At 38.6% G+C, this 23436-nt stretch overlaps 2 protein-coding genes and 2 non-coding genes across 4 annotated transcripts; all 4 read left to right on the forward strand.

Moving 5' to 3' along the window:
- The first annotated feature begins 667 nt into the window (after positions 1-667).
- LOC103386237 (retinol dehydrogenase 12) lies at positions 668-5766 on the forward strand. The gene is made up of 6 exons (XM_008320412.3): positions 668-927; positions 1692-1931; positions 2526-2615; positions 2732-2920; positions 3248-3357; positions 4889-5766. Exons 1-6 carry the CDS (start codon positions 771-773, stop codon positions 5066-5068), a joined length of 966 nt encoding a protein of 321 aa, XP_008318634.1. The 5' UTR covers positions 668-770; the 3' UTR covers positions 5069-5766.
- Positions 5767-9044: 3278 nt separating this feature from the next.
- On the forward strand, positions 9045-14084 carry nop56 (NOP56 ribonucleoprotein homolog). The gene is made up of 12 exons (XM_008320411.3): positions 9045-9189; positions 9857-9946; positions 10027-10141; positions 10486-10650; positions 10837-11035; positions 11128-11315; positions 11572-11723; positions 11919-12019; positions 12581-12729; positions 12968-13089; positions 13279-13398; positions 13633-14084. Exons 1-12 carry the CDS (start codon positions 9187-9189, stop codon positions 13906-13908), a joined length of 1680 nt encoding a protein of 559 aa, XP_008318633.1. The 5' UTR covers positions 9045-9186; the 3' UTR covers positions 13909-14084.
- On the forward strand, positions 11357-11487 carry LOC112487791 (small nucleolar RNA SNORA26). Its single transcript, XR_003051216.1, has one exon. It is a non-coding gene; the product is annotated as a small nucleolar RNA SNORA26 (small nucleolar RNA).
- Positions 13131-13195, forward strand: LOC112487797 (small nucleolar RNA SNORD57). The gene has a single exon (XR_003051222.1). It is a non-coding gene; the product is annotated as a small nucleolar RNA SNORD57 (small nucleolar RNA).
- Positions 14085-23436: the final 9352 nt, after the last annotated feature.

The raw sequence follows: 23436 nt of genomic DNA on the forward strand, positions 1-23436 counted from the left end.
TATATTAGATTTTTTTTTCATTAACTAAAAATGTTGTTTAAGGCCCCTCTTTGGGTAACGGCTGACCAAAACACACTTATACCTACAGTCAGTTTAGAGTAAACAAGTACCAGAGTAGACTGGTTTCATGGAAGAATGTGCAAACTCAATTTACTTACAATGACCATCCTAATGTAAGGCAAATATTCTGCTCCAATGCTGCATGGTAAATGACGGGCTAATCTAGTTACCCTTCTTAATCTAAGGCATACGGCTTAGCTGTATAACCGGAGTTCAAGTTTGCCCAGTTTTTGTGTAGTGTTATAAAAAACATGCATGACCATTAGTGCATGCATTCAGCATATGACCAAGCACGGGGGTCAATCCTGCTGGGCCACCTTTACATTTCTAAGGACTACTACTAGTAGTAGTATATCCACTTAGCTAACTGACAAAAAACCCTATGTTAAAGTGTTTTTATGTTTATATATATATATATATATATCAATTTTTATCTTTTTAATTTGAAGCAGTTTAACTCAGTTGCTCTTCTTAGGGAAATGATAATGATGTCTGAATTAGTACCAGGTGGACGGATGCCAGATAAATTTGTTCAACTCTCACCCTCCTTACCATGGAAGGAGGGTGACAGTACTTTCCTCCCACAGCTGCGTGTACTGATAGTAGAGTAAAGGTTTTCTGTGGTCACACCTACTGTTCGTGGTGTAACCGTGGCTGGACGACTTTTTTCTTTTGGTTCACTGTGGCAGTCGTTGGGCTCCGGTAAGACAATGATTTTGATGGATTTATTGTGTCATCCCGTGTGGGCAATTTCCACGGTGCTGCTGGCGCTGGTCGTGCGCCTGCAGCGCAGAGCGAAATGGGATCCACGAGCCTGTGAAGTGACGCTGAAAGGGAAAACAGCAATAGTGACAGGAGCCAATACAGGTAATAAATGCAATAGAAACGAAACCACCGTAGTTTGCTGCAAACACGTTCCTCTTTTCGTAGGAACAGTACAGTTTACTAAAACTTAAACTCCAGTTTACTTTACTTCAAGCTGTGTAGACACTCGTTTAGTAACAAAACCATTACAAGCCGTAAGCTGAAAACAGAGTGATGGGATCGAAAAATACGCGACATTTCCAGTGCCTTTTCTAACTATGTATTATTAGTAGAAAATCATACGAAATTTCCGATGCAATTTTAAATGTTGTCTCCCAGGTTGGAAAATGTTTTCTCCNATTAAGGAATTTACTGCGTAAAATTTTAAAGATACTATCTATTGTAATATAGTATAGCGTCACAGTATTTCTGTAAAAGAAGAAAAAACGATAAAACAACACCAGTCTTGCTATGGTGCTTGAGACTTGAGACTTAAGTAATACCTTAATAATACTGAAGAAATAATTGGAAGTGAAAAAAAATTGTTTGCAGTCTTATTGTTTCATGCATCTGATGAAGTCATATTTTATTTACTTTTACATATAAATTCTCGATAGATAGCATTTATAGTTCATTTTGAATGCCTTATCAATATTTAAATGAAAACACTGAAGTGCATCCTTTGTACTGTGTACGTCATTTTTTCACTGCTTCGCCATTTGCAGCCTACTTTACACACACAGCAGCAGATTGATGACTTTAAACAGTACTGTCACTGTCATTGTAGGGATGTTCATACATTTTGCTGCTTTACTCCACTCTGCTAGGCATAGGAAAGTTCATTGCCATGGACTTCGCCCGACGTGGAGCACGTGTTATCCTTGCCTGTCGCAGCGAGGCCCGGGGCTCAGCAGCACTGAAGGAAATCAGGGAGACAACAGGAAACTCTAATGTCCACCTGCGTTTAGTAGATGTGTCCTCTCTGGACTCTGTCAGGGAATTTGCCGACAGGATTCTTGCTGAAGAAAAAGCACTCCACATTCTTGTCAACAATGCTGGTGCATCAGGTGACCTGTGCACTCACATACTGTACCAGATTGTGATGGTATCTTATTTGAACATTATCTGATTATCTATTTTGCTATAAAAGCTTTGTAGCGCCACAGCTGTTCATTTAGTGAATTATTCAGTAAGGTAAGAAGTTTTATTTAGCAATATGTCAAGACACGATTTGCATATTGATCACTTTCTGAAATTGCCTAAAAACATATTGGTAAATGCCAAAAAGTGAGAGAGATGTGTCAAAATGTTAGAACAGTACTAGAAGAGCAATGAAATGAATGGTTTCAAAGAACAATAGAAAATGAATAACAGGAGATGTGTTTAAGGACTCTCCCTTTTTTTTATGAAGATTAAATGATGCAGATTGGGTCAAAAAGTATTCGTAGGATAATTAAAGTAGTTAAAGTTAATTAAGTAAACTATAATTATATCTTGTGGTCCTATGTGGCAAAACTAGAATGACATGCTCATGGAGATGTTGAAAATAACAAAGATGCATATGACCCAAAAAACACCATCCCCAATTTGAGTTAGAAAAGTCAACATTTTTTGTTATATTAATGGTGTGTGTGTGTGTGTGTGTTTAACTTAACATCCAGGTTTACCCAGGGAAATAACCAAAGATGGATTGGAAATTTCATTTGCCACCAACCATTTGGGGCCTTTCCTGCTCACCAACCTGCTGCTGGGTACGGATAAGGACGTCTTTTTGGTTTTTGTTTTCTGTTACGTGTGACAAGGATGTTATTTTGTTCCTGTATAAAGACGCCCTACTTCATTGTCCAACGTCTACGTTCTTTTCTAGATTTATTGAAGAACTCGGCTCCTTCACGTATTGTCACTGTCAGCTCAGTCAATCATAAGAAAGGTCAGGTGGACTTTTCTCACTTTCGGGGGGAGAATCTGAAATACCACATGGATACAGTCTACAATCACACAAAGCTGCATAACGTCATCTGCACCACCGAGCTGGCACGTCGGCTTCAGGGAACTGGTAGGCAAAACAAAAATGTTGATGAGTTTTACTAGTTTTACTAAATTGTGAATCAAAGGTAATAGTAATAATCTAAGGTTGTCTACAAATTATGTTGAAAGATCTACTTGTTAAGAACATGATTATATACTTATCTATGCTCTACTTGCAAAAAGACAATGATGTTTTTTTTCAGTTTTTGGAAACCCAATTTTCAAGCGTGACGTGATGTAAATCAGGAGCCTAAAATATAGTTTTTTATCTGTAGTTTTTTTAATCTCCTTTTTGCATCTGTTTTCTGACTGGGTTCACAATGTTATGCGAGGTCATGTGTGTTTTTGTGTCCAGGCGTCTGTGCCAACTCTGTCCACCCTGGTGTTGTCCTGACAGAAGTGTTACGACACTATTCGTTAACCGTCCGTTTTCTCTTCAACCTCATCGGATTTTTCTTTTTCAAGGTGAGCTTGTATTTTATTTAATAGTTTCTTCCTGCGATTGTTGTATTTTGTATTATTATTTAAATAGTTTAAATAATTACTTAAATAATGTACTGCTGCTTTATTTGTTCACTGTTCACAAAAGAACAGAATGAATTTGGCAAAATGGCATCTGTTGCCAGGATGTCACAGTATTTGTACAACAAAGTCAAGGAGGTGGAGGAGACTTCACCTGAGGAGGAGAACCTTTTAATAGCTCTTGTAAAAATGATAACAACAAACTGGACCATGTCCAGCTTGCATACAGAGCTGGGCTACAAATTAAACACTTAAAATGATGTGAGATCAGTAGCTTAATGTTGAAACCAGCTTTGTGGTCGGTCTATAGTAGATCCAAATTCCCTTGTCCATTTTCATGAGGTGAAATCAATGCAGGCGTGAAAACTAGTGGGAAAAAAAGTAGTAATGAGCAGTGAGCATTCCAGAAAACACAATTGAGCACGTTTCCCAAGTAAAATGATCCTCACCCTGAAACAGATGTTATTCAGAATGTGTCTGTAGGTGAAGTAAACATTTGAGGACAATACTTTTCTGATTTGTTGTTGTAGTCACATTAAGTAAACAGGGCAGACATTTTATTCCTATGCTTTTACTCCAAAATGTCATCAATATAGCAGCACTGTAAAACATAGACTGGAGCAGCAACTGTGAAATGGTGACCTGCAACCTGTTTGCAGACCACAAGCTGATTCAACATCAAGAAACCTATAGGAAGTTGTATAAATATAAGGAGCACGGTAAAAGGAGGTGGTTTTTCAGGTGTAAGTAATAAGTAAGTATATATGATGGCCCAGAGAGAACAGCATTTTATTACCATTTAGCTTTGAAGCAATTCCATGCGACTTATCCTAGTACAAGTACTTATCCACACTTTGCCAGCAGTAGCAGCTTAGATTGAATGAGTACGGCATGTTTAAAGTTTGGAAGGAAAATGACAAATATGAAATATGCAACACGCTGCACTGAAGTCTGTTTAATTTATTTTTTCCAGGCTTAACCATTTCCTATCAACGAAAAGTATTACCAAAGTGTATTTGTGTGTTGCACAACAGTTAACAGCATGTAGGGTCAAAGGTAAAGTAAAGGTTTGCAGTAGTAGAGTATTGGGTAACATATTTGTACCCTCAGTATGAAGCTTTTGGGTTTTTTTATGTTAGGCTTTGTTGTGACACTAGAGCAGAAAACAACTTCTGATGAGCATGAGACTCAGACATGTGTGTTTGTGTTTGTGTATGTGCTTCAAATACTTTTTCTTTTTCTGGAGCTGATTCATAGCAGCTACATGTCTGCGTCACAGGATTACACAAGACCCTAAGCCCACCCATATCTGGAATCCATTAAAGCCAGAGTTTGCTTTTTTAGCCATGTTCCTGGTTTCTGTCTGGTGTCCTGCAAGAAGTATTCTGACATTATTTTATATATCGTTTTAGTTTTTCTTAATTTTTGTCTTTAACGTCACATTTCCTGTGCATCATTCTTGTCTCCTTCACAGTCTCCAGAAGAGGGTGCGGTCAGCTCAATCTACTGTGCAGTAGCAGAGGACACAGAGGGGATAACTGGAAAGTACTTTGACAGCGACTGTTCTCTGGTTCTTCCCGCCCCTTTAGCACGAGACCCTGCCCTTGCAGTAAAAGACTTTGAGATCTGTGAGAGACTGACATCAAAGCTCTGAAACTATTATCAGGCAGATGTCGGCTTGATAATAACATGTGGACATTCCTTTTTATTTTTGTAATAGAATTAGTAAAGTATGCTGTAGGTAGAAGACAGGGTTAGGGTTCAGAGTAGATGTTTTTAAAGCTGGATTGAAGTCATGGAAAAATAATTTTGTAAATTACTCTATTAACTTAACTACAAAGTTACTCTATAGTTACTGTAGTACCTGCCTGGTCGTCTGGTTGTTCAGGGAACCATGCATGTACTGCAGCTGCATTGCTCTGTTACATTACTCTTTTTTTTCCTTTTATGCAGTGGTGTCAAACGCATTTTGGTTCGTGGCCATATTTAGCCTAATTAGGCCAGACCATACCATAATTACCTATGAATAACAACAAGTCCATGCTTTTCACCTTTGTTTTCATGCACATAAGTACAAGTATATTTAACAATCTTCATATTGAATGAAATACAATTTTACTAAACATATTATGAACATGAAGTCCATTTTTATACTTTGCAAATTCATCAAGCGGGCCAGATTGACCCTCTAATGGGCCAACTTTGGCCCACGGGCCGTATGTTTGACATCCTTGCTTTAATGCATTGTATGCCGGCGATATTGATAACAGCAATTAAGGGTAAAAATCAAAAAGACAATTTTAAAAAGTAAAAAATAATTACAACTGACCAAATAAATGATATTATTAATTACATTTATTGACTGATTTATTCAAATACAATAAAACAATTGCAAACGTTTAGTTCTTTATGAAGACTTTACACAGCATCATCCTTTCAGAGTCGTCACGGTCACCGTTTCCTTGCAAGGAAAGATAGTGGGAGAACACAATGTCAACCAAGGAGCATTTGAATATCAGCAGTCCGACTCATGATAATAAACCGATAATAAGACCATTCAAGGCTGTGTGACATTTTCAGGAAAAGTGTATCTTTACACTGATAAGTGACAAATATGTTCTTGTTTACCTTCCTAATGATCCTCAACAATTTTATGGAGCACCGGTACTACATGATCCAGCTGTTTGGGTGAAAGACGCACAGCGATTTCCACCATTTTCTCCTGAACACAGACGTGCCAAAATGAAGCATAAACGTTACTGCACTGTGTGATGTTAGAAACACAATGTGCTGGAGTTCACTCACTGCATTTCCTCCATGTTCTGGCTCAGGAAGCTGTTGGACGGTGAATTCTTCAAACTGACCATCCTCCGACCTTGGCTCCATGTCTTTTTTACTTCCCTTTTCCTGCTGTTCATATTAGGAAAGCACAATGGGGAGTAACAGGTCTTCAAGACGATTTACAGATTTAATAGAAATCACAGGTGTACTGTAGATTACATATTTTATTTTTTTAATATTTTATGCACAGTTGGGTTTAACCTGTGTACTTCTGTATACATTCAAACTACAAATTCAGCCAAATTAAACGAGATAAAATAATCTACTTTACATAATACGTAATCAGATATGGCATATTTATATTTCAAAATCAAACCTATTGACCAGTTGACAAAACTCTTTTCTATGAGAAACTAAGTTAACACTCCATAGATTTATTATATGCCATTATCATTAAAGAGAAGTAGAAAAAAGTGTAAGGACTGTACGACTGTAATGCAATTTATTCCATTTACTTGTTAGAAACTGACCAAAAAAATGAAACAGATGTCAATAGATGCTAGCTCATTTTTATTTTGTCCATTAAGTCTTTAAGGCCTAACACCAGGTTCAGTCTAATCTGATTCAATCAAGAGCTGCTCACCATAAACGTCAACATCTCTTTTGGGCTGAGGAAAGTGATGTGTCCATCTGTCCTCTCAACCAGCAGCACCATCAGGCACATCAGCACCACGCAAACAGCCAATGTCCGCCGCATGCTCATTCTGCTCTGTCCTGGATACATATTCACATACTATATTGTATAAAAACAGGCTGTCAAAAAGCAGTGAGTTGAAACAAAAGTACAAGGAAGAGGGTGTTTATACATCGGGACAGATTCCCTTAAGAAGTCTGGCATTTTTTAGCAGTGAGAAAAAAGATATAGTAGTCAAAATAGGTCAAACACAGCATTTGGCATGATGAGGTTGAGTGTGTGTGTGTGTCCGAAACAACTGAGTTTACAAGGACATGCAAACCCATGTCATTATGCAAGGGAGAGGCTGACAAATAGATAACAGATAGGGAAGGGGAGGGAGAGGTGGGGAAATGTTGGGGGAGGCTTGGAAGTTACAAACAAACGGCTCCAGCGACAAGAGAGATAAGTTGCTGGAGTCAACATGCTAACATGTACAACAGCAAGACAGCTCTGTTCACACATGTTAGAAAACCAAGGCAGGGCACAGGCAACACAAAGGCAAGAAGAAAGAAGAAGAAAAGCCCAGGAGAGGGAGAAGTTGAAGGAGTCACCACATTCTACTCACGTGATATGCGAGACTTGTTCAGTGTCTTGGAGAAGTGTGCTTTAAGATGAGCAGAGCTCCACCAGTCTGAGCGTCAGCTTGTCTCAGTCAGCCTTTATATCAAGTCCTCTCCTGATCACTGAGCTTTTTACTGTCCTCCCTCCTTCAGGCACTCTTCTCTACTCTCCTAGAAACACACATATTACTCTGGAATCTGGCTATTTTATTAGGGCAGTAAGCTCACAATGTGATAGGTCAGTGACAAAAATGTCACGTTAAGAAACAACCATGTCGTTTTTTTTCTTAGTGCATTGTGGGGTTTTACAAAGGACTAGATTCCTTTTATGATAAATTATTGTGGTGAGATGTTTTTTTTGTTTGTTTGTTTGTTTTTGTTTTGGGTGAGAAAACATAACATTCTTGTTAGCGATTTGGGGTTTTACGAAAATAAAAACAACAAAATAAAAAAGATACAGTATAGTCACAAATGTTGTGGTAGTCTTACAAAATAATTAAAATAAAATACCTCAATATTTGTCTAAAGTTGAAAAGTTGAAATTGAAAATTGAATAAATCGCAGCCAAATGTCAAAATAATGAATAATTACAGAATAAGAAGGACAATTTTGAACGGTCAGTAGTCTTGTCAATAGAATAAAGTTTTCTTATGTTTGATGAGGAAGACAAGCTCAGAACACAGGGTAACGTTAGGTTAAAATAAGGTTATCAGTCATTCTAAGTATGTTTATTTTTGTGTGTGTGCGTTTGCCATAAATTGTCTGCTCCAAATAAATACTGACATTTATGGTGTTTCAGAAACTTCTACCCATACACTGACAGGAGCCACATAGACACGTTCCTTAGTAACCACTCTGACACAAAGGAACTTTAATGATGCCCTCTTCTACCGCTGACACATTTTCTTCCGGTGTGGTGCTGAAATGCTATGGCAGATTGTGTGTATCCTGTCGTCAGAATACTCTGCACAAGTGGACAATTTCAAAACTGGCTGAGGCTTATTTGATGTCCGGCACTAAAAGTAAAGTGTTTCTATCACCTATAATGGCCACAGTGACGCAAACATTTTTCTATCACTTAAAACTATGTTTTTGTCATGAATACGATACATTTTAAAACACTACGTAAGTCGGTTAGCTGAGTTGATTGGCATGCTCTCCCTGCTTTTCTTTTTATCTCTTTCTCTCTACATAAGGAATATATAGAGTGAAAAATATGAACCATAGTCAATTACTAACTTGTGTATTTGTGTATTTTAACGTATTATATTTATTTAAGAATATGACTTAAATAAAAGTAGAAAATGTGAACTAAAAAGCTCTTAAAAACAAGTTATGATGTATTTAAAATATTTTATACATTTCTTGAAAAAGTTTTAAAAAAAGTAAAAGTAAAACACAAATAAACAATGGGCGCCAAACAGAATAACAATATAATAATAATAAGCAATTACATGACGAAAAAGTTGCTTTTCTATTTTGTGAGACGACCGACTCTTGTTCTGGGTGTTCATAACTGTGTCCAGCAGATGGCAATATCTCACCCCTAGTCAGATCTCGCGGTGTTTTGTCGTTAATGCGGGGTTTGTAACATGCCACACTTGGCTAAAGAGAGGCTCGAAGGAGTTGATGCGATCTCATTTCTCGAGGAGAGGCTGCAGTGCTGACACATAGTGCTGCAGAGATTTACTTATCATGGTAAGAGAAAAAGCGTTTGTAACGAGAAGGCAAAGGCGAACTAATCCTCAGTACTTCGCATCATACAGCTTTGCGTTGGAATGCAAATATGTATTTTTTTTTCTAAAAGCTTTTACAAGCATTTGTTTTATATCGGGCCTCTCAACGATACTGGGCCAATTAGCCACATCTGTAGTCAATGTGAAAAGTAAAAGACTAACGACTCAATTCAAAACAGCGATATGAATGCGTGGATAGTTTTATTAACCTATCGAATTGCTGAATCTTTACCAATGTGATGTCTTTATTTACAAACTGAAGATAACATACGTTGACGCAGACTTCAGCAGTGCTGCTAGCCCAAGTTAGCTTGGTTGCGGCGTGGAGCATAGGCCCTCGTGAACACGTGGGTGCACTCAAATGACCACGTGGCTGACATTAAAAGTTGTCGTAGATCAGAATTCAATGTTAAGCCTGAGTTATTAAATTAAATAAGTTATTAAGTGTATTTTAGTGGCTTTATAGGCGTCTACGCAAGCTATAATATAATCGATTACCACGTGTAAACCGCCATTTGCACGTGTGGTTTAAAATGGTTTACTAATTATGTATGTAATAGTCCAACTACATAAATTAGGTGTTAATTACTGAACTAGCTGTTCTTTTGTGCCATGTTCATCTGTCGTAGGTGTTGATACACGTGTTGTTCGAACATGCGGCGGGATACGCGCTGTTCGCCGTTAAAGAAGTGGAGGAGATTGGCATGCTGTTACCACAAGTGAGTCGACTGACACAACTTCCGCATGAAAAAATGATCAATTTTCACAGATGTCGTATTCTTACCTTATCGGTCTTTAGGTGGAGCAGAGCGTGTTGAGTGTTGGGAAGTTTAACAGCATGGTCAGCCTGGCTGCATTCTTCCCTTTCAAGTCTGCACAGGGGGCTCTGGAGAACATGAATGCCATTTCTGAAGGTGAGTTCATAGTTTGTTTCCTATTACGATCGAACAAACTTTCCTCAGCTGTAATGATGCTTCATAATCTGTCAATCCACTGATTTTTGTGCTGACAACTTCATATAATCCTGAACACTGAGGAAAGTTGACATTTATTCTTTTGTTATTCTTAGTTTGCCTTAGCATACAGTGCATGAAAGGTTGTTAGGCAATCGCTTGTGCAAATAGTATTTAAGTTCTTTAAATTTATTTTTTGTACTAAACCTGTCCATTGTTTTTGGTAAGCCCTGGCCTTTATGTAAATCAACATGTTAGCCTGTGTTGCATTTCTGATATGCATATAATCATGTATTGCCCTGCAGGTGTGGTTCATGCTGACCTAAAATTGTTCCTGGAAACCAATCTGCCACTCTCTGGCAAGAAGAAAGCAGTATTGGGGGTTTCAGATGCAAAGATTGGAGCAGCATTACAAGAAGAGTTCACCATTTCCATTCAGACTGGTGGTGTGGTGGCAGAGATCATCAGAGGTAAGATGATATATAATATGGGTTGTACGTTAAAAATAATGAATGGAAGGCCTGTTATGATGTAATCTTTATCTTGAAACTAATGATGGTTTATACTGAAAATCTGAATGGCCACCAGTGGTGTAGTGTTCATGCTTCTGCTCTATGTAAGACAAACAAGGCCTTGTGTGCTTTATTTTGCATCAGGTATTCGTCTGCATTTCCACTCCCTAGTAAAGGGTTTGACTGGTCTGGCTGCCTCCAAGGCACAGTTGGGTCTCGGCCACAGCTACTCCAGAGCTAAGGTCAAGTTCAATGTCAACAGAGCTGACAACATGATCATTCAGTCTATAGCTCTGTTGGATCAGCTGGACAAGGATATCAACACTTTCTCCATGCGTGTTCGGTAACTTCTTGTTTTATCCCCTTTTGTGTCCTCCTAATGCTTACCACAGACGGTACTTTTTTTTACCAATTCTGTCTTTCTTGTCTCTACAGAGAATGGTATGGCTACCACTTTCCCGAGCTCATTAAAATTGTGTCAGACAACTCCATGTATTGCCGCCTGGCTAAACTGATTGGAAATAGAAAAGAATTGTCAGAGGAGAGTCTTGAGAGCTTAGAGGAAGTTGTCATGGACAGCGCCAAGGCTCAGACCATCCTAGACGCATCACGATCCTCCATGGGTAAGTGACGAGAAAGTGAGGAGCTTTTATGGTTCTGAACTGTGCCCCTTTTTTGCCCACCCTGGACCTACAATTGTCCTCGGTGCCTAACACAGGGGGGCAGAATACATCTCTCATAAACCTGTAGTGAAGGCACAATTCCTCGCTGCGGATCCTGTCGGGAGAAACAATCATATCATTTTCTCATTTGTGAATTTGTGGCATTAGTTGCTTTACAATGTTTTAACCCTTTCAAAACCATCTGGTTCTTCTGCAGGTATGGACATATCTCCCATCGACCTTATTAACATAGAAAGTTTCTCCAACCGTGTGGTGTCTCTGGCATCCTATCGACTGGAACTACAGGAATACCTGCGCTCTAAGATGAGCCAAGTGGCCCCCAACCTTGCAGCCCTGATTGGAGAAGTAGTGAGTTGACTGTCCTACCGCTGTGCCTTTTATATTATCCCTGTGGACCAATGATGTTCTGCCAAAAATCTGTCAATCCACTGAAACTTTGTGTTGAAACATTCATCTGGTGCTGATGGTCCTCAAGACATTTTACCTACATGCATCCAAAGCCCAATTTGCTGCCTATATATATATATATTTTTTTTTCCTTAGGTGGGAGCTCGTCTGATCTCACATGCTGGAAGTCTGACCAACCTGGCCAAATACCCTGCCTCTACCGTCCAGATTCTGGGAGCAGAGAAGGCCCTGTTCAGGTACTGGGGCACCCCCTCCCTGCTGGGGAAACAAGTGGTTGCAGTGATGGCAGGGCAGGGCTGGAGTAGAGCAGGGTGACTGGAGAAGCTCTGTAGTTTTCTTCCAGAGTGATCCCTCTCTTCCATTGCACCCCCACAGTCTGAGCGACCACTCATAAAACTGAGGTAGCAAGTTGAGCTAGTTTTAACTTCCTTTGTCTGTCAGAAGCTGTTAAAGACCCTATTAACTCGGGTCAAAAAGTAAACGGTGAAAAGCACAACTGTCCAGAAAGTTAAACTGATCATAATTGTAAGGCGTAGGTGAAGCTTTGACTGCTGAGGTTTTTAACGTGTGGGAAAAGTAAGCTGTTAAACTCTTACTCTGCAGTTATACACCTAGCTGCTTTAAGAAGATATTCCCAAGTTTTACTCTCAAATCCAAACATAAGCCGTTGCCTGTTTGACTTGATTTTTTTCATGGACTTTAGTGGAAGGTTTTCTATTGCTTTTATATTAGGTTTTATCCATTTTTGCGTGTTTTATTGTTCGTTGTATGTGAAAACGGGAACTTTTTTTACACAGAGCTCTAAAGACTCGTGGCAACACTCCCAAGTATGGCCTCATCTTTCACTCGACCTTTATCGGACGTGCCGGTGCAAAAAACAAAGGTCGCATCTCTAGATACCTGGCAAACAAATGCACCATTGCCTCCCGAATCGATTGTTTCTCTGGTGAGTGACGGGGTCTTTGCAGGACTCTAGTTTCTGCTTTATTTCCTAAGTCTTTTTATTTATTTGGTAAGATCCGGTGGCAGAAATTGCAGTGATGCTCATATTTTTCGTCAACAGCATTCATCCTTCAGGTTGATGTTGAGAATTTCTTACTGAGCAAAAGCCACATTTTAAATGCATTTGAAGTTGTTACATTTAGACTTGGATATTTAATGTGTTGTTATCACATGGTTTACAGAGATACCCACGAGTGTGTTCGGTGATAAGCTGCGTGAACAAGTAGAGGAGCGTCTTTCTTTCTATGAATCAGGAGATATGCCTAGAAAAAATGTTGATGTCATGAAAGAAGCTATGAAAGAGGTGAGCTTTGGTTTGGTTTTCTAAATACATAGTCTTTCTGCTGTGGATGATGTCATGTTCTTCCTGACTACTGTGAGGGCAAAAACTGATTTAATGAGTCTGATGCAGCTGATCCAGTCAGTTTTAAAATAAATGAGAGTTTAGTTTGTAGTAAAGGGTTTGTTTGTTTTTTTCTTTTTTTTCTCGAAGGCTACGGATGTTGCGGCTGAAATTAAGCGGAAATTGGAGAAGAAAGAAAAGAAACGCAGGAAGCGTGAGAAGAAGTTGCAGGAACTTCAAGAAAATGGTGGAACCAACGGTGAAGCTGAGGTGAGCGCTGCTTTTAGTTTCTCCTCAATGCATGTTCTGATTTGAGGTGAACCCAAACAACTGGTTCCATCTCAGTGTACGTCATGCTATATCAGCTTGACTCAGAACCATTGGCTGGTCCCATTCAGTGGGCCTGATCACTGAAATGAGTCAGACATTACAGATGTGTAGTTCCACTGCTCAGGAGGCTCAAACACTAAGAATCAGCATTACTAAATGTATTACATTTTACAGGTGGTGGATGAAGAAGCAGATTCTGCCAAAATAAAGAAAAAGAAGCGAGCGGCAGAGGAAATGGAAGTCCAAGCAGAAGAGAGTCCTGCCTCAGAGAATGGAACAGATACTCCAGCCAAAAAGAAGAAAAAATCTAAAAAGGAGGCAGAGGTGGAGGAGGCAGCAGTGGTAGAGGAAACGGAGCCACAGAGCAAAAAGAAAAAACAAAAGACTAAAACAGAAGAGATCCAGGAGACACCTGTGTCTAAGAAGAAGAAGAGAAAGGCAGAGGATTAAAGAATAAGCAATGTAATTTTATGTTTGTATAAATTTTTTTTTTTTTTTTAATTCCAACTTTGTAAAAGCATCATGGTTTGTCTTTTTGGCAGTGTATGTGCTTTTGGGCTTCAGATGCACAATTGTAAGTGTGCCTTCAAATATTTACTTTTGTAAATAAATTCCTTTACTCTACATGCTCTGCATTGCTGTTTGGTTTTTTGTTTTGTACCTATACATGGTCATTGGTCACATGGGATATCAGGCTGACAATTTGTGTAATTGTACAGTCAGTTCTCTTAACACTGACGTCCAATACCCAATTGAATTGGCGTGCAAAATACTAAAGACCAACTGAACTATTATAAAACTCGTGCTGTGCCTCATTTGGAGCTTCTTGTATGTCCGCTATTACAGGCTGAGAGCTGCAGGTGGCGGTAGCGCGCTATGAAACAATTTGACAAATTCAAATTCGTAATCCTTCAGGTCAATTCAATTTCACTGAACAAATTTCAGCCTGATCACTCGTTCTCATCTATTCACCTCAACGGAACAGTCCCCGGGGCTAGTGCAATCATATTGGAATAAATTAGTTTTTGTCCCACCCCCTCCCCTTCAATTTCTGTGAAGTTTTAACAGCTAACTGTGCCCGTTCAGCTCAGAGGGAGAAACACTGATTTCGAAATAAGTGTTTAATGCTGTTAATATTCACAGAACATTAGTCAACATTACGACCAACGTTTAAATATAATCACAGCAAAAAATACCTTGATGGTTGTGTTGGAGTGTGGATTTTTGATGGATATTGTTCTGTGTGATCATTATGCCATGGTGAAAGTTCTGCAGTTTTCTGGTGCCAAGTTAAATCAGATGCAGTTCAGGCGCAGTTCAGCTAGACTCTTTCCTAAAGGGCAAATAATTTTAATATGGCAGAAATGTGGTCTGGAGATTTATTGTAGAAGCTGCATGGAAATAAAGTATTCATGAATATACAAATAAACTGAGGAAAAGACACTTGTTTGTCTGTGTGCTCTGTATCTACAGTCTTTGAGGAGGAGCAGGGAATATTAGGAGTTATGAGTGTTGGATTTGCATCCGAATGCAAAAATATATTCTCTCGGGCTCTGAGTGAACACAATAAAAGATTAGTGAACTAACAACAAGTGCCATGTTTATTCAGATTGATTAAATGAATAGGAATTAGGATTCAGTTGGAGAACACTGGGAAAACAGACATTAGGAGAAGTTCATTGGTGGGGTAATTGCTCATTAGTCTTAATTTCCATGCCATTTGCTGCTCGTGTTGAACAGCGTGAAAACAGTGTTCGCACTCGGTGCTTATCTTCTCAAATCAATCCTAGTTCTTGACACACTGTGTCTCTTTGACATTTGGTTACAGAATGTTCTCTTGACTTTTTTTTTTGATCAGATCTAATTATGGGAATATGAAAAATCCTATAATGCCAAGGTCAACAAGTTTGCAGTAACGGCTGTCTAATCTATACTTTTATGTATATATATATATATATATATATATATATATATATATAGGCCTATATCAAAACAAGAGTATGTTCCTCCATTAGCCTGTGATGTATTCACAAAAAAGAAAATCAGATAATTCAGATATAGGTTGAACATGTGAAACTCCCTGAAAAGGAAGTCGTATAATTATACAAAATAATAATATAATATAATCTTAGTTGAGTTCTAATCCACAACCAGATTTACTGTATATGGTGGTGTCCAGTGAAAAAACGGTAGGGGGCAGTATTACGATGCAAAGTATATAGGGCTGCTTTTAAAACCTAAAGTAATAGTTAAACAGGAGCTGGACACTGGGGTGGGAAAGGCAGCTTTTGTTCAACCTTGGAGGGAATTGACTGGGATTAAAATTTTTTAACATTGAAATGTAAATCTTATCGTTTTGTTAAACATGTTTAATCAAAAATCTGAAAATAATCTGAATTTCTTATCTGTCTTATCAAAGCTTATAAGACATTAAAATGTCTGCCAAGGAGTAAAAATGATGATTCTATTTATGTATTAGTCCAACACTGTAATACACATTTGCTATTAATGCTAATAGTTTCGAGTTTTCAAATTTGGGTAAAAGCCTCTTATTAAGTTATGCACGTATCTTATGTCACATGACCAGCAACATTTCTGTTTACTGTCTTTGAGATGCAGACATTTATAACTAGCAGTGATATCACATGGCAGCAGCTGAACACATTTTGCTTTTTTATTATTTTTGGTGTTAAATCGTTTGATACTGCCCTCTCCTGATGACTACTGGTATTGGCTATAGCGCTCCCTGTGGCCCCGACGGGGATGATGTGTGAATGTTTAAGTTTTAATTAATGTTTAAATTTCCTTAAATACATGTATACATATATACATATATATCTCTGTGTGTGTTTTTAATTAGTTTGATATTTCAGTTTACTAACTGTGAAGTACTTCCTCTCCATATGTGCTCTGTGTTTGTTGCAAAGCACCAAATGTTGAATCTGTGAGGCTGAGTTGACACAGTGGAGATGGTTAGTGAATGTGCACCTGCTGGATTTTCTTTTTAAATTTATCACAAGTCAAGTTTGAACCACCATCAAGGCAGCGGTGTCTGTAAAACCTCACAGTGGAGCTGATGCCGAACACTTTTCATTTCAATTCCTCTCACAACTAAAAGGAGCAGGGAAACAAAAAGGCCTGTGTGTAAAACTCTTCACACTGATTTATCCTGTTGTCAGGGGCAGTGGATGTAAACCTTTGCAGGTTGGCTCGCTTCCATTTTCTTTCTGGTTGTTCCACTTAACTAAACAGCAGCTTCCTGTCTAAACTGTGGCGCAGAGATAACAGAGACAGGTGAAACAGGGAGAGAGGATCAGGGACGAGGACAGTGGCCAGTGGCAGGTGAATGACTGTGTGAGAGTGTCTTCTAAGTGTCTGACTCCTGTGCTTCTGTGTTGAAGGACAGCCAGGACAGGAATGGAACGTAAGAAGTGAAGACAAATGCTTATTATAAGAGTGACAGCACACAGACTGAGAAAGGACGACATTTGTCACTTCCACAAAATCTGCAGCCAGCTGCTTCTCGGTGTCACACGAGTCACACTTATCTTCTGTACGGCAGCAACATATTTTCTCATTATGTGCAGCTACAGCTCGCACAAATGTGCCTCCGACTGGCAAGTAGTCTTGAATAAAAAGTTGCTTTCAGGGCAGAATTTTTATAAAAGAGATAAGGGGCAGAGAAGGAAATGCGGCACAATGGCCAGCGTAAAGCCAACGCATGTTTCCTTTCATTTTTTTGGATGTACTCTGCAGGCTAGGGAAGACAAATCGACCCCCTAACAATGGGCTGTTTCCTGCGGAATTTAGGATTTATTCCAGTTATTCCGTCTCGGAACTGTGAGAGATTGACAACAGTGATTTGCCACATCTCTTAATCTTCCCAAATGAGGAACAAGTCAGACCCTTTCACTAAATAATTCAAGACAGCTATTCATTTTCATCCCGTCTTCCTGTCTTTTCCCCACATGTCTGTATTTATGGCTGCTGTTGTATGTTTTTCATATGCTGTCAGGCTCATTAGGACGAACATCCCTGAGAGTTGGACGACTGAGGGACCTGTAATAAGCCCTTAAAACACCATCCACATGATGACGTTAAAGTGAAGTACTCTACTATGATGGCTCCCCCAGTACGTACACATTTCTGCTATTATGACCTTATTGAGTCTGCCAGTCAGTTAATCACCTTTTTTTTTCTTCTTTTCCGGAATGGCTTATCGCCCATCACAAGTACAGACTTTTTATTGGCTCCTGGGGACATCAGCAATGACCAGTTAAACATCAGAGATTTTTCCTTTTTAAACAATCAGGACGACACCTCCGCAGTGCCGTTTCATTGCCTCCGGTTCTCTCATTTCCCCTTGGCATTCTCAGATATAATGATTTTAATATTCCATTGACTGTATCTTTGCTGGTCTGCTGAGCAGGAAGCAGACGTTTCCATCAACTGTGCAGCGGCTGGCATTCATCATTAAATGTCTGCCCAGGAAACTGACAGCTTTTTCCACTCATCTGCATCTGCTTGGTATGCCAACTGGGTGAACATCCACATTATCCTAGCCACACTGTTATTTCTGATTAGCATATAATGCATCAATTACTTCACTTTCACTAAACAGAGGAGCTACCTCAGGTTTTGTTTCCAAGACAACTATGGAGAGCGCTAGCGGCAGTGGTGAATTATTTTGGCTGTGGATTTCTGAGCCTATAGGAGCCACCAATTTCTGTCCATTACACCTGACTCCAACTTATGGAATGTGATCTGGAAGTTTCCCCAGGACTGGCCAAATACATTATGTCTCTCTCTCCCCCTCTCTGTGTCTCTCTCTCTCCGTCTCCTACCATAAACACATTCTCACGCTGACAAACACATAGCCGCCTATTCAAAATTTACCATAATACACTTTGCCTGTTTTTTTATATTAGCATTTAACCTATTGTGTATCGTGTACACATAACACATCACTTGTGATACGTTAATAAGAGATGCAACATGCAGGTGCAGTTTTTCCTTCTCAGAAATATGCTCTATTTACTCACTGTTATCCTGTGATGTATTTATTATTGTTAATGCTAGAGTACTGTGAAATTAGGTAATTAAAACACTTTATTTTTTTGCTTACATATATGCATATATACTGTATATATCTCATGAACTCATGAAATAACCACCTCCTGTTGCATGATGTGTGGCTGTGGCTTTGTGACTCACTCAGGCTGCTGATTTTTAGCATCAGTCTTGTGTCATATCTGTTTTGTTTTGTTTTGTTTGTTTTTTTCTTCACTGCACCACAGGGACAAGAGACATCTGAATTAAAAAGCAGTAACAGGCAGAAAATGTCAATTTTCATCTCTTAACAGTTCCACCACCTGCGAACATCAGCTCCTCTATTTCTGCCTCACTTTCTATTTATATGTGAGTGTGTGTGTTTTGTAGATTTGCAAGGAATTCCAAGTCTTTGTTTAGGAGTTTGTTTTTTTTCAAAAGCACTTGCACTAAATGCTCCGAGGCCAAGGTCAATGCAGATACAATTTCAATTCAATCTTGATTTTTCTCTGTTACTCTTCATTGTTTGTTTTTTGACAAATAAAATAGAATTCAAACCATCAGCAATTTATAAATTTGATCAGTGTATGAAAAAGAAAACATCTTAATACTATGTTGGTTCTGTCCTGTTACAGCCAATCACAACACCAGTGGGTCGTGCAAATACAAATGTATTAAATCTGTGTCATCATTATGTAATAACCACAGCTTCAGAGGATTGTGTGTCGAATATGTAGGACAGTGATTATCAACTTGTGGTCCGTGGGCAAAATAATACCCGCCAACCTTTGCAATCCAACCCGCGGCTGGATTCCAAAATAAACATCAGAAAAAATGTTAGCTAACATTTTTTTTATTTGAGTGTCTTACACCCATTGTGTCTTTCCAAAAGAATTCTAGCGCTCTGAAAAATATAGTTGGTGCCCCCTGGTGTAGGGTCTGTCTTTCATTCTTATGTGTGTCTGCTGCATTGTCTCCTTCTGAAACCTTGAAAGTTTGTAAAAATGTTTTCTTTTTGATTTTTGTCCACTTACTATGGTAATATCTGCAATAACACCCTTAAGACTGAGTTGCTTTCTTCACGAGCAGTATGGTAGCAGTTTTAAAAGACACTGTTTTGACAGTTAAATGCAAATTACATTATAACGTGGCTGTCAAAAGAGCAGTGCATCAGGACGCATGGCAACCAAAAAGTAGAGCTGACAGCTAGAGTACGCCTTCTTAATGAAGAAAGTATTTTGATATATAGTATAACCCAAAGGCTATACCATGTGAGTGTTACAGTGAATTAAATAGGGCTGCTTACCCTAAAAGTGCTGCCTTATTTATGGCTCCCACCGTGGACTCAAGTGGTTTTTTTGTTTGTTTGTTTTTTCTCCGTGCAGCACGTTGAATAGCATCTGAATGTTTTTGTGTAGAAACAGCAATCAGCAGCTATACGATTATCGCTGCTGTACAATAAAGATGCTGACTGCAGCAGCTGCTTAAGTGCTCGGCTAAGCAACTGGCCACTGCGGCTGACAGACGTAAAAAAGGGAACGCAGTACATGTGGAGTACACGCTTATACACAGAATATTTTGTCTGTGTATACATTATATTTACTTGGAAGAATATGTGAGTAATGTGGCATCAACATCTTGTAGTCTGTGTTTTTGACCATGTGCTGATGGGTTTGATCACATAGAGAAATGATTACCATAGCTGGATGTGTTCATTTAATACTTAAGGAAAGATGAAAAAATGTGTTTTTAATCCTGAGAACTTTTGATTTTTATGGGAGGCAGTAACATCAGGGATATAAGAGAAATTCAGGAAGTAAAAAAGAACAGCTTGAAAATGTGTCAAACCTTCATTTATGAAAAATAACAAAACTAGTTCTCTACAAATCCTCAATTAGAGTCTAAACACTTCTGCAGATGGTGTTTCCATTTAAGAATTAGTTCTTTTCTTTTTTTGATTTCTGGAGTCTTTTTTTGATTTCTGGAGTCTTTAGCACCAGGTAACAACCTGCCTCTGTGTTTCACACAAGGACTGAAATAGAGTTGCTTTTCAAAAGTTCTTTTCTGTTTTAGGTTTGAAAGAAGATCTTTTACAGAGCTTAAAAATGTGATCAGGTTTCCATTCAGATTTGGTTAATAAAAGTTTAAAAACCTGATCCAAAAACACAGCTGCACACCTAATAAATACATATAAAAGATACACTTTTATAATCAGTCACATTTGAACTCTTATGTAAAGTTATTGATCACTAATCTTTGATTAAAAAAAATCTTCCTGACGTTGTGAAGTAGAAATGTCACCGAGTACACGTACTCCTGTACTGCTGAACAACATGATGAGTCATGTTTGTATTTCCTGCTGTTTTTCTGTCATTTCTTCTAGAGCAACAGCACAGACTGTAATGGATGGAACTACATCTATTTTTATACGTATGTAAAACAGAAAATTGTTCTTTTTACAGTCTGGTCACAGTGAGGGCTGTAAAGTGAAGTTTTGTTTAAAGTTACTGTATAAGAGCAACCCAAAAACACTTCATAAACTACATATTGTACTATTAAAGATAGCACGCCTCACACTTGAATCAGAACATCAATAACACCTAACCAGTAATGTCCCATAATTTCACTGAGGCAATGGCATTTTACTTTGAATATGTGTCTAATCAAGGTGGGCCAATAGCTATGAAGAACAAATCATTTAGTACATGTCAAAATAATATAAAAATAGTTTTACGTTGTCATAAATTTAGGAAAAGTTAAAGAGCTGATTCCAATGATTTGCACTGATCTGTCTGTGAGCAGAGGCTCATTGATATTCACAGGGGACATGAACACCACCCAGCTTTTTGATTAGATGGCTTTGTGCTGTATTCTTCGAACACTACAGCAGTAAATAGTTAGGTAACATTGGCTTTACCCTTGTCGTGAAAAGTAATGATTTCAGTCTGATGACCTTCTCAACTCTGGACACGGTCTGTGCATGCAGGATTAATGTATGGCTGGCTTGGTTTTGGAAGTCATAATATTGTCATGTGAAGATCAATAAACAATCACAAATGTCTAATGATACCCGAATATCTATTGATGAATTGTTTATTCAAACCTAATGTCATGGTTTCTTAAAGGAGACACATACGTTTTCAAACTCTAATTGTTAAAATAAAGTCGTCTCAAGGCAGGAGTAATACGAATCCAGTCTAAGAAAATACAAAACAAAGAAAATAAGTTTTTAAAGCTGAGATGGAGTTGGCTTCGTGTCCTTCATCTGTTCATACCAGTGCCAGCTGTACATATGGTCCTATGTAAAGGGAACATATTATACTCCTCTAATGCAAATTGTTTTGGTTCGATGATGTGTAAATTAAACGTTAGCACGAAAGACGACTGTACGTAACCACGGCAACAGTTGAGCAGTGAGAGAAAAGTGGCTGCTGGACAACAAATTGCGGTCCAGTCATACACGTTTGGGTTAGAGTCACGCCAACCCAATGATCTCGGCCTTAAAGACCACTGACCCATTCATCCGTGGCACTGTTTCTGCGCTGTATTCAAATCTATTTCACAGTTAAGGATGTTTTATGTGGAGACAAACAAGAAATAAATAGAAAGAATAAATACAGTAACCATGAAGTTGACAGTATCAAAAAATAGACTTAAAGTGTGTGTCACACACAAACCGTCCAGAGCGTAATTGGCTGCTGTTTTCACACGACACTAAGAAAATGATTAATATCTAGAAGATAAAAAAAATAAAAAAGTCGTACGTACAGTATAAAACAGACTGAACTGGTAAACAGGTTTTAATGCTATTTCCTCCTGACATATACTGTCAACACTGCACTTCTAATAAAAGGAGACACTTTTCATATAGAGTTTAATGGAAAGTGATGCTGAACATCACTAATGCCCTTTGATCAAATGCCTCCTGCCCACCACTGCCAGCTGAGAAGAAAATGTTAGGTGTGTGTGTGTGTGTGTGTGTGTGTGTGTGTGCAACAATATTCAGTATTCAGTGACAGAGCAGGCAAAACCTTAGAAAGATCCTTGCAGGCAATTATGGTATGAACCTACACTTACTACCCATGTTTATCCTAATATTAGTATTAGTAATATTATACATGTCATCACCTCAGCTAGGATTAGCTTTGTGGTCAACAGCGAATCACACCCTCTGTATATTCTGTATTCACTGGGTGTGTATATACAGTATGTCGTGCATCCACAGGGAAGGTTATTAAAAGCTACTGACCTACCTGAGCCATGAGTGATACTGCAAACAATAGAGTGAAACCATCTCAAAAGTCACCCACATTAGCAGAGGCCCACACCAGCTCCAGAAGAACTAGGGCAATGTAACCGGAACCAGAGCAGCATGTATGCATTGACTCCAACCTTATAGCTGAGAATAGTTTACAGCAGAGTTCTTTGACCCTTAGTGGTGAGCATGGGGTCATAATATTTTTGGTCAAAGCCTCGATACATATATGTGCTGGAGTATTACGTGATTTGTTTTGTAGTGAATGCAAAATAACAAGGTACGTTTGTACAAAAAGACAAAGGCTAAAAAAAATCTAGAATTAACACTTCAGTAGTAATACATGAAGTGGAAGTGGAGTGGAAGTATCAGTTAATGTAAACATTAATTAAATCTGACTGTCTTATATAGACTCCATTTATATTGTTTGCAGGGACTCACCCTCTCACAGAAGCATTCAAACTAACATTTGACCTAAACATCGTTAGTATTCTTGCACAGCTGGTCTGGTCGTGAGGTATTCAGTTAATGACAGTTTCTGTTGGAAACAATTTAACAATTAAAAGCATTACTTGCCAGGCTCTTGTCTCATGACAGTGTACAAGCAGTCTCTCCTCTGGGATGCTAATAAGCTACTGCGGCTTCTCTAGTGCAAGACTCAAAAGGTCAGCACT

Source organism: Cynoglossus semilaevis, chromosome 11 (assembly GCF_000523025.1).
Source record: "Cynoglossus semilaevis isolate Cse_v1.0 chromosome 11, Cse_v1.0, whole genome shotgun sequence".
NCBI classification, from domain to species: Eukaryota; Metazoa; Chordata; class Actinopteri; order Pleuronectiformes; family Cynoglossidae; genus Cynoglossus; species Cynoglossus semilaevis.